The sequence below is a fragment of the Stegostoma tigrinum genome, chromosome 20 (genome assembly GCF_030684315.1).
Source record: "Stegostoma tigrinum isolate sSteTig4 chromosome 20, sSteTig4.hap1, whole genome shotgun sequence".
Taxonomy (NCBI): domain Eukaryota; kingdom Metazoa; phylum Chordata; class Chondrichthyes; order Orectolobiformes; family Stegostomatidae; genus Stegostoma; species Stegostoma tigrinum.
Genome location: NC_081373.1, coordinates 26668932 through 26681059, shown reverse-complemented (window position 1 = coordinate 26681059; position 12128 = coordinate 26668932). Strand labels below are relative to the sequence as shown.

The window sequence follows — 12128 nt, the reverse complement described above, 5'->3', positions numbered from 1 at the left end:
CCATTTTCATCTCAATGTGTTATGCTTTTAATCCTTTTGTGCGTCTGCTATCTTCAACAGGACAGCTTGCAATATGCCAGTTTAGAACATGTACACACACATCCTTTAGAGGGACAAGTGACTGAATGTCAAACAGGCTGCTGATTCTGTGCCCTTCCAACTCTGGCCTCTTGTGCATTCACTTCTCCTTCTGCCCCACCAATGGCAACAAGACCTTAAACTCCAAAATTCCTTTCCATAATCCAATGGCTTTTGTGCCTCCCTCTCTTACTTTAATGCAATCCTTTAGTCCATCCAATTTGAGCAAGTGTTTCAGTCACGCCTCCTAGTATTTCCTTTGCAAATTCAACAATTATTTTCTCCCATTCATGGAAAATGGGCATGATGACTCACAGCAGTATTTATTGGCCTTTTCTAGGTACCCTTCAGCAGGTATGCAGTGGCATTCTTTTTGAACTACTGTGGTCCATGTCTCTACACAATAACTCCAGTCAAAAAGGGATTTCCATGATTTCTAACTAATGTGATGAAGAAACAGCAATATTATGTGCACATCCAGAAGTTTTTAATATAAGTTTTGCCCTTGAAATCTTGGCAAGTTGCAGCACTAGTGTCACGGTTCTCACTAATAGATGAACTGATAAACAAGGAGGCAGCTCTCGCACTTGACTGTATTCTATCACAATCTTAACATGTGATAAAGTGGTTCAGGAAAATCAGGAAATGAGCCATTCCCGGATCTTTGATCATGCCTGCAGTATTCATGTGGCTGGTCATGCTGAATTTCTGACTTAAGGTAACACCAACCACTTCCCCTCCCATCTCACCCTAGGATGGTGATAGCGGTGAGGGACACAACAATAGAAACTGCAGCAAATGTCAAAGCCGGTGGGCCTTGGTATTTAGGCTCCTTATTGCTGGAAATTATCATCACTTGCCAGGCATAAACCCAAGGTCGCATGTTGTTCAAGTCATGCTGGACGTGGCTGTGACTGATTAATTATCTGAACAATTCTGAATAAAGCCAAAAATTATGCAATCATCAGCAGCCTTATGATGGAAAGAACTCAATAATGAGGCAGTTGGATTAATTAGGTTAAGGATGCTGCCATGAGAAAGACTTTCAGCTATGTACTGGGGCTGAAATGATTGGTCTCCAACAAGCACTGTTCTGTATGTTAAGTATCCCTACAATCAGTTTTGCCCAATCTCCACTGACTTCTAGTTTACTAGGGCCCTTGGTGTCCCATTCAGTCAAATCAAGAGCAGTCATTTTATTTCATTTCTGGAATACAACTTATGCCATGTCTACACAACAGCTGCAATACACTGTGGAGTCAAGTGCGCTTGGGTGGATCCAAACTGGAGCATTAATTATCAGGGAGAAATTGCTACTTAGTAGCACTGTTATTCTTCCATCACTTTAACGACTGATACTAGCCTTAGGATGATACAACAAATAGAACTAGCTAGGAAATTCCTGCTTCAAAACAAGTTTGATTTTTAACTTAAATCTTCAGAACTAAGAAGCCCCTGAAAACCAAAAAGTAACCTGAGGAAAAAACAAGAACAGTCCTTGAAAAGAAAAGTTACTTTGACCCATGTAATAGACGCAAGACATATCAACTATTGCTCAGATTCCATAGTAACTAATAGATGTTCAGCTGTAAGCTGCTACATCTCTTCTGTGCAGTTGGTATAGCCACATAACACAATGGAGCATTCCTTTAGTGTGTAGATAGGACATATGATCCACAAAGATGGTAAAGTGGTCACTCCTTCAAAACAATCACTGAGATGCAGCTGTGTCAGTCAAGACAAGATCAAGTTGGTTATCTTCTCGTTGACTCTCTAGCCACCTGTTGCAAGCTCAGTTTGGCATCTATGTTCCTCAGGACTCTTGTCTGCTTACTTGGTGCAATATGATGTTCACACATTCTGTCCCTTTTATTTTCTAGTAACAATAAGCCTCATCACTACCTGCACTACCACCTTCTCATTTAACTTTGACTTTTTTTCTAATATATTATGCAACTGAACCCTCTTCTTTCCTCCCCACCCAAGCAGCCCACAGCTTTTTCAGCCAAGTTGTCTATGTTTCTAAAAGACAGTGGAGGAGTTGGGGAAGGGGAGCTGATTTTGTCAATCATAAAACTGGCTCCATTCTTACTAAACACACAAATGCTTTGCATGCAGAGAGAAGAGTATTCATAAACGCTGGGTTTTCAGAGAACATTTGGTGAGCCTTACAATACCATGTGAGGACAACAAAACAAAGTTTAATCCAGAAAATATGATGTATTATGAAAGAGAGAGAGAGAGACAAAAAGGGTGGTAAGATCACAGGTACTGTTGGGAAAAACATGGTACCAAACAGTTAGGGTGCATTCCTCAAGGTGAATTGGTACAGATTGTGCAGTTTCAGAATCTAAACAAGTCAGTGTTATGATCCCAGCTGATGATACCATTAGACAATGAAATGAAATCTAGTCTGATAATCCTTTTTTTTAAATTTTATTTCATGTGGTGGTCATTCACTGAAACAGTCACACAGGTTGCAAAGTTTCCTTAGCAACGGAACAAAGATTTGTTTTACACAAAAGACAAAACAAAAGCTCACATTATCTAGATGTAGAACAGTTAGAAAAAAGTCTTAAATCACCCAGTAAAGCAAAGTTTCAAACAACTGCAGATCAGGTTTACAAAGATGTTGCTGGGACTGGAAGGTTTGAGTTATAGGGAGAGGGTGAATAAATTGGGGCTTTTTTTTCCGCTTACAGCATCAGAGACTGAGGGCTGATTTTATAGAGGTTTGTAAAATCATGAGGGGCATGGACAGGGTGAAAAGCCAAAGTCTTTTTCCCAGGGTGGAGTAGCCCAAAACTAGAGAATATAGGTTTAAGGTGAGAGGGAAAAGATTTAAAACAGACCTGAGGAGTAACTTCTGCATGCAGATGGTGGTGTGTGTATGGAACAAGCTGTCTGAGGAAGTGTTGGCAACTGGTACAATTACAACATTTAAAAGTATCTTGATGGGTATATGAATAAGAAGGGTTCAGGGGGATATGAACCAAATGCTGGCAAATGGGTCTAGGTCACATTGGGATTTCTAGTTGGCGCAGAGGGCCTGTTTCTGTGCTGTATGATTCTGTGATGCTGCTAATGTGCTTCTACTATTTTATGACAGATACTGAATTTGCCCATCCAGAATACACTCTCTGCCTTTAATATCCTCAATGGTTTCTACAAGTGATGTTCAACATGGAGTATGAATCTATCAACAATGGAAATGTGGTAGATAACAATCACCAGGAGGTGCTATACTTTTCCTACAAATATTCATTCAATTTCCTTTGCAAGTTATTACTGAATCTGTTTCCAGATTCTTTTCAACAATACATTTGATATCATAGAACTTTCACCATGACAAACAAATATTCTGAAATTAGTAAACAAAACTCATTTGAATCAGTGTTCTCTCTGATCCACAAAACATCAGATGCAGTTTTGCCTTTTTTTAAAAATCAAATTATTTATGCTTTTGAATTTCTATCCGATTTCCTCAAGCCACACAGTTTTAAGAAGGACAGCTTCAGCTCTCCCACATAACTGAAGCCTCTCATTCCTATTATTCTTCTAAATTTCTTCCACACTTTGACCAAGGCTTTGAAATCCAAGCTGAACTGTCTTGACACCCAATCTCAAAATTATATTTTTCTCAGTATCAACTAATCTCTGCAGAAAGCCTCTCATTCCATCATCATTCCTCACTGGTCATATGCTATCATTGCTATAATTCATAATAGCTGGGTATAATAAAGAATTTGATGGATTTAGTTGGCAAGTTGAACACATAAGATCTGCAGGTGACATTAAGAACACTGTAAATTTTTCCAGGCTGCTGATTTAAAATATTCTGAAACAGATGTATTTTTGAAAGTATAATTTGTAAATCTAATATATTTTAACAGCTGAGTTACGTATGCAAGTTTAACAAACAGCTAGTCAGATTTTTGTACCTTTGACCAGAATAATGTTTCAAGACTGCACATAAACATGTACTTCCTTATCTTGAAAGTATGCTCTAACATTAGAATCTTCTTAAAAAGGTTGCGTGAAATTCTTTACAGAACTAGCCAAAAATTGCCTTTAACTATTAGTCACAGTTCAGTTGCTCGTATTCTCACTTCAGAAGAGAGAAGGATGCAGGTTCAAGTCCCATTTCAGGGCTAGAACACAAAAGTCAAGCCGATACTCCAGTGTGGTATTGGGGGAATGCTACATTTTCTAGATGGGATACCTGCTCAGGTGGATATAAAAGACTCCAAGGCAATAGTTCAAAGGGGAGCAAGGGTGGTAGCCCTACCAGCATGACCAATATTTATCACTTAATCAACATTACAAAAAGACAGCTTTTTTTTTCACAATTCAGTATGGACATCACTGGTTGGTCTTCATCACTTTGCTGTTTGTCAAAACTTTTTTTAATTTGTTCACAGGCTGCGAGCACCACTGGCTGAGCCAGCATTTATTGTGTGCCCCTAATTGCTGTGGTGAGTTGCCTTCTTGAAGCTGGAGTCCATAGGGACATGCACGGTGTTGATAGGAAGGGAGATCCAGGATTGTGAACTAGAAACACTGAAGGAACAGCACTATAGTTCCGAGTCAGAATGGTATGTGACCTGGAACTTGAAGTGGTTATGTCCTTCCAGGTGACAGAGGTTGTAGGTTTGGAATCTTCTGCTGAATAAGCTTCAACATGTTGTTGCAGTGAATCCTGTAAATGATGCTCATCTCTGCCACTGTGGTTGGTGCTGGAGATTGAATGTTGAAAGTAGAAAATAAGTCACCAAACAATCAGGCTGTGTTGACAAAAATGAGTTTCTTGAGTATGTTGGAGCTGCACATAGCCAGGCAAATGGGTAAGGAGGGTTCCATCACATTCCTGATTTGTGCCTTTTAAGACAGTAAACACGCTTTAAGGAGAAAGAAGTTGCTCCAGAATCCCTTGCTTATAACCTGCTCTTGTAGCCACGGATTTATACAATTGTCCAGTTCAGTTTCTTGTCAATGGTAGTCCTCAGGATATGGAAAGTGGGAGACTCAGTGACAGTATTACAATTGAATGTCAGGGAGAATGGTTGGAAGTGGAAAGTAATATTTATGTCATACGTTTTGTCTCACAATCAAAGAGATTGGATGTTGTCCAGTTCTTGCCGCACATGGACACACGCTGCTTCAACTTCTGAGTGATCGCGAATGGTGATGTACACTGTGCAATTGTCAGCAACCTGCCCACTTATGAGTTTATGATGGATACAATATAGTGCTTGAGGAATCCCTGCAGTGATCTCCTGGAACTGTGATGAGTGACCTCCAACAGAGATAACCATCACACTAGGAATAGCTGGTACCAGAAAGTTTCCCCTGATTCCCACTGACTTCAGTTTTGTTAGGAATCCTCAAATCCACACTTGGTCAAACACTACCTTAACATCAAGGACAGTCACTCTCATCTCACCTCTGGAATTCAGATCTTTCGTCCATGTTTAGACCAAGGCTGTAATGAGGTCTGGTGGAATGCAAACTGAGTTTTGGTGAGCAGCTTATTGCTGACAAGTGCTGCTTCAATCACTTTGATGACAGTTAAAAGTAGACTGATGGGTCAGTAATTTGCCAGGTTGGTTGTGTCCTGCTTTTTCAACATGGGCAGGCAGATGGCAAAGGTGTAGCTGCAATGAACAGCTTAGATACAGTGCGGCTAATTCAGCAGCATTGCTGGAATACTGACCATTTCAGTATCTAGTACGTTTAGCCACTTTTTGATAGCAGGCAGATTGCATTAAATTGGCTCAAAACTAGTATTTGTGACACTAGTCACCTCATAATGAACTGGATCATCCACCCAATACTTCTGGCTAAAGGTGACTGCAAACGATTCAGCCTTGTCTTCTGCATGATGTGCCAGGCTCCCCATCACTGAGGACAGGGAATGTTTCTGGAGATTCTTCAACCTGTTTGTTGTTTTTGTTGTGCATGATTTGGCTGCCACATGTCCTATGCTACAACAGTAACTGCACTTCAAAAGTACTTAATTAGTTGTGATGCTTAGAGATGTCCAGGAGACATGAAAAGCATGAAAATATTTTTCGAACATAAATATTTTAACTCCCAATATTCTTCCATTATGGTTTTAGCAAAGATTTGAAGCTCCAGTTGTGGATGAGGTTGTTGACTTTCTTGCTGTTTTCATTCAGACATTTCGGCACCATGCGAGGTAGCATCAACAGTGAGGCCTCCAATGAAGTGATGTTGTTCTACTCCGCTTGGAAATTATGCTGTCGGGTCTCCTATGGTGAGTTGTTTATCTCCTGTTTTTGTTCTATATGTTTTGTCCCACAAAGAACAAAACAGGAAATGACACGACTCACCATAACAGACCAGACAGCATAAATTCCAAGCAGAATAGAACAACAATGCTACATTGGAAACTCCACTGATGATGTTACACAGCATGGTGATGAACATCTGAATGAAAACAAGCCAGCTGAGTGAGCAAGTCAACAAACTCATTCTCACATTATCCTATAACTGATCTGAACTAATTAATGAAAAATCACTGTTGACTTTTGGTTTAAGACAACCAAATTGAAGTTTAAGCTTTAAGTGTAACATTCCATTTGCAAAAGTTAACACAATAATCACTTAATTTATGACATGGAATTAGGCATTCTGAAGTAACAGTCCCAGCTAGAAGTAGCTGTTAATTTGATAAGTAACAAACCTACCATGACAAAGAAGCTCAGTGAGGGTACATCAATTTGCACTAATACAGCAAATCTTGCTGGAAAGGTACTGTAGCCTTAGGTACTGTGCATAGGGTCACTGATAAGCACGAACACAGACTCAATCTGTACTGCTGAGTATTGTGTAAAGTGTCAGTCGGATATGTTGCTCTACAACTCAGTCTGCCCAGCCCTGACTGTTGTGGAGGCGTCAGCAAATTCTTGCTACCACAGCTCGTTCTAAACAGCCCTAAGTGTTGTGGAAGGTCGGTCAGTTTGTACAACACAGCTCAGTCTGTACAGCCCTGGTTAATATAGAGAATATCAGTCAGTTTACACCAACAATGCTCAGTCTGACCAGCCCTTAGTGGAAGGTCAATGGGTTTGTGTTCATAACTCAGTTTGTGAAGCCAGCCGTTGTGAAGGGGATCAGTCAGTGCGGAGTAACAAAACTCACTCTGTGCAGCGCTGAATGTTATGGAAGATCAGTCAGTTTTGTGTTTACAGCTATGTCCGTACAGGCCTGATTATTGTGGAGGGGATCAGTCTGTTTTCAGGAAAACCACTGAGTGATAGTGTCAGGCCCCAGAAGGCAGTTTCTAACCACCGCCACCACACCCAACCCCTCCCCCCACCCCTTACTCACCAATCCACTGCCCCTTTGTTCTGGCCACTCAATGTTCCTGTTAAAGTCCTGGCCGAGAGTTTGATGTTCACTGTGTACTGCATCGTGCTTTCTCAAAATATATAAATTATCCTCGTTCACAAGCAACAAGTCCCCACTTTCTCACGACGAGCACAGTTGCCGGTTTGCCATGTAAACAGGAAGTGATCCGCCCGGAACATTTCCGTGCCGTCCAGACCTCGGACCCCCGTCCCGCAAAACCCCGGCCCCAGGTTCCGGCCTGCAACGTCCTGCCCGGCAGTGCCATCATTGGCCAGGGAGGAGAGGGGAGGCGCTCTTCTCAGCAGTTCCGACATTTCTTCATAGCTCCAGGAAACTTGAAAGCTTCATTTCACAAGTTTAAAAAGAGATTTTAAAACATCCCATTGTAAATTACGTGCTGTACCTGCATACCAAACTTTTTGCAATTCATGTCCTAGGATGCACAGATCCCTCGGAATCTCAGAGTTCTGTAATCTCTCACCATTTACTTATTTATAGCTTTCCTTCCTAAATGGATTAATCTGTGTTGATCATGGATAATCCACTGTGTAGTTGAGTGATGCTTGAATGAGGAAAGTGACATAAAAAGTACAGACCTGATTTCACAAAAATGATAACAAGGTGTAGAGCTGGATGAACACAGCAGGCCCAGGCAACATCAGAGGAGCAGGAAAGCTGACGTTTCGGGTCTGGATCTTTCTTCAGAAACATCAGCTTTCCTGCTCCTCATGCTACTTGGCCTGCTGTGTTCATCCAGCTCTACACCCTGTTATCTCAGATTCTCCAGTTTTGGCAGTTCCTACTATCTCCTCGTACTTCTACAGAACCTTTCACATCACTAAACATCCCAAAGTTCATTATTATGTCTCACAATCAATATACCTTTAAGAAACATGTCCAAATTTAAGTTTTATTGTTGTGTCTACTCAATTAGAACAGTCCAGTGAAAAGTGTGCAATGTCCCCATTCTATGCCACCAGCTTTAAAATACACAACCAGAATTTTTTTAAAAAAGGGAAAAAATAAATGAAACAGAACCAAAAGAAAATGAAAAATGACCAGATCTTAAAGTCCTTACCCAAAACAAAGGGAAAAGGCCCAGATTTTAAAGTCTTATTTCCCTGTGCCTAGACCTGGCATGGAGTTTCAGTCAGCCTCCTCCTGGGACATGCTGCGTCAATTGCCATTGCTGCCACCAATACCACTACATGATATTAGCATTGTGCTATTGTATGATCTGAGGATATGAAAATCTCAGATTTCATCTTGACTTGGATCGCTTGAAGCATGACATGCTAATGAAACATTGTATAGGGGTCCCCAATTTTGTGAACACATATTTGTAAACACTTGAATTTACAAACACAATCTAATGCAAGGGTGTAATTTTAAAGACACAACATATAAACATTTCCCTGCACTCACAAATGGTTCCTTTATATTGTCCAGTATTGTGTTCTGACTTGTGTACAAATCGATTCTAGGCTCCCGAGTGGATTGCCTGTACTCGTAAATGAATACCTTAATATCAGCCCAGATACAAATGTGCCTGTGACTGTAATATCTGTACATCTTATTGAGCTGTAATACACGTCTGTTGGGTCCTTCAATACTACATTATCCATGTCTTAGTTTCTTATTAAAATTAACATAAGCATTACAGCATCGAGAAAATGTACCCTGCTGAAAGTAATCAGTTCAGCACATTATTATAAAATGCTTTATGACGCTGAGCCACAACTTAGAAAGATGATAAAAAAGTCCAATCAAAGAGGTAGGTCCCTAATGCAGATAGGGAAACAGGGGGAACTCTTAAATCTTAGGCTCTGTGAAGCAGCCGAAAGCTGGAACAATTACAATCAGGGATCCAGAGCCCAAAATTAGAGGAGCACATATATGTCATGTTTGGAGGATTTGGGGATGTGAGATTGGAAGAGTCAAGGACATGTATGGATTTAAAAACAAGGGTATTAAGTAAAGTTGAGCCATTATATAACCAGGAGTCACTGCAGGGCAACAAGCACAAGGCTGATTAAAAAAAAAATGGGAATTGAGTCGAATGGGAGGGAGGAAACTACGGGCCAATTAGCATAACATTTATGAAAGGCAAGTTGTTAGAAATTATTATTAAAGATATTGCATTTTGGTACAACAAATAAGGATAGGACTTATACAATTAATGGTAGGCTCTTGGGTAGTGTTGTAGAACAGAGGGAACCAGGAGTTCTGGTACATAATTCTTTGAGGTTTATGTTACATATAGACAGGATGGTTAAAAAGGCATTTAACACACATGACTTTGTTGTTCAGTCTTATAAGTATAAGAGTTGGGAGGACATGTGGAGGTTGTACAGGACAGTGGTGAGGCCTCTTCTAGATTACTGTGTCTAGTTCTGATCGGCCAGTTATAGGGAGGATATTATTAAGCTGGAGAGGGTTCAGAAGAGACTTAATAGGACATTGCCGGGTATGGAAGGTTCGAGCTACAAAGAATGGCCGGATAGGCTGGGACATTTTTCACTGGAGCATAGGAGGTTGAGAGGTGACATTATAGAAGTTTATAAAGTAATGAGGGGTATAGATAGGGTGAATGGTAGGTGTCTTTTCCATAGGATGGGTAATTTCATGACTAGGGGGCACATTTTTAAGGTGAGAGGAGAAAGATTTAAATGAGGCATGAAGGGCAATTTTTTTTTACACAGAGAGTGGTGAATGTGGGTTCAATTACAACATTTAAAAGACATTTAGAGAAGTACATGAATATGAAAGGCTTGCAGGGATATGGACCAGCAGCAGGCAGGTTGGGTTAATTTAGTTTGGGATTATGTTCGGCATGGACTGGTTGGGCTGGGGGCTTTCTGTTTCCATGCTGTATGACTCTATGACTCTGTGACTCAAAAGCACACCAATTAAAAATGTTCAAGGTATTCAGGGAGGGTCAAGAGTTTTGACAAGGAAACATGACAGACAAATCATGTGTAACCATTTTATTGTGGATAAAGGGAAACTGATGGATGGACCATACTTAGATTGCCAGCCAGCATTTGAGAAGGTGCCACAAAGGTTATTGCAGAAAATAAAAGCTCACGGCGTAGGAGGTTAGATAATGGCAATGATAGAAGATTGGCTGGATAACAAGAAGCAGAAAATATGGAGAAATGATCAGCAGAATGTAATAAGTGAAATAACAAAGACATAAGGATGCTTCAAAGGAAGACAGATAGGATAAGTGTGTGGAAAAGATCCAGCAAGTTGCACATAATGTGAGACAGTGAGGATTTATCCATTTTGGAAGGAAGAGTAAAAAATAAGCTAATTATCTAAATAGTGAGAGATTGCAGAACACAGATGCAGAGGAATCTGTGTGTCCTTGTGCATAAGTTGCAAAAGGTTGGCATGCGGGTACAACACGTAACTGGGAAGGTGAAGAGAATGTTACCGTTGATCATTAGGGGAATCGAATACAAAAGTAGGGAGATTAAGCATTGGTAAAAATATATCAGGAGTATGGTGTTCAATATTGGTCTCTTTATGTAAGTGAGGATATAAATATATTGGAAGCAGTTCAGAGATGATTTACTCAAATAATATGAGGAATGGGCAGTTGTCTTATGAGGAAAGGTTAGACAGTCTCGGATTGTATCTGCTGGGATTTAAAAGATTAAAGGGTGACTTGATTGAAATGTGTCAGATCCCAAGGGTAACAGGGTAGATAAGGAAAGGGTGTTTCCACTTGTGGGAGAATCTCGAAATAGGTGTCACAGTTTTTAATTAAGTGGTTGCTTACCGTAGATGTAAAACTAATTGTCTGTTCAGTGGATGTAAAAGATCCTCTAGTGTTATTGGAAGAACAGATGAGTCATCCCAAGTGTCCTCACCAACGTTTAGAATTCGCTCAACACACAAGAAAGATTCCTGGTCATGATCACATTTCTCTTTGTTGGAAATTCCTATGTGCAAATTGCCTACAATGTTTCCTACAACAAAGTTTACATTTCAAAAGTATTTAATTGGCTGAGAAGCACTTCAGGACATCCAGTGGTTTTAAAAAGCATTACATAAGAGCAAAACATTTACTTTCTTTTTTTTCCCAAAGTAACTTATAGCTACATGTTGGAGCTTGTTATGCAGCAATTGGTAGCCATGTTTCCGATGTTGCCATGATGACTACTCTTCAGAAATTATGGTTATGGAATGTTTGAGACATCTTGTGGTTGTTAATACTGTTATGTCGAACAGCTATAGTTTAATCCCAGTTTCCTACATTGTAGGCAAGCTATTTTAATGCAGATCTCCTTCATTTATTTGTTTAATCATCAGCCTCCAGTTCCACAATCTTGCATCTTTTGTGCCAGCTGTTAATGTTATTATGAAGTTTTTTTTGTTTTCAATGAATGGCTTGGAGATGTCACTGATGTAATTGTGATCAAGGTGATCATCATTGCAACATATTCTTATGGCTTTAATAATCCTGACTCTAAGGTACCGCTATTGAAACTATTGTCAGGAAATGGCAATTTACATACTTCTACTTTGACGGCGACAGACAACAAAATCTCACATTTATACAGTACATTAATGTAGAATGTACCCCAAGCCATTTCATAGAGTTTTAATAGCAAAATTAACAGTAAATTCAATGGTTCCTCTAAGGAGGCTGACAATGTCTTCTATAT

General features: G+C 40.0%; 1 protein-coding gene across 2 annotated transcripts in view; it reads right to left on the bottom strand.

The window, feature by feature from the left end:
* wdr11 (WD repeat domain 11) overlaps window positions 1–7654 on the bottom strand; it is a 99116-nt gene extending 91462 nt beyond the window's left edge. For both annotated transcript variants that reach the window (XM_048551068.2, XM_048551070.2), the window contains exon 1: window positions 7432–7654. In XM_048551068.2, coding sequence (XP_048407025.1) covers window positions 7432–7514 — 83 coding nt within the window. In that variant the 5' untranslated portion in view covers window positions 7515–7654. The remainder of the gene's footprint in view (window positions 1–7431) is intronic.
* Window positions 7655–12128: the final 4474 nt, after the last annotated feature.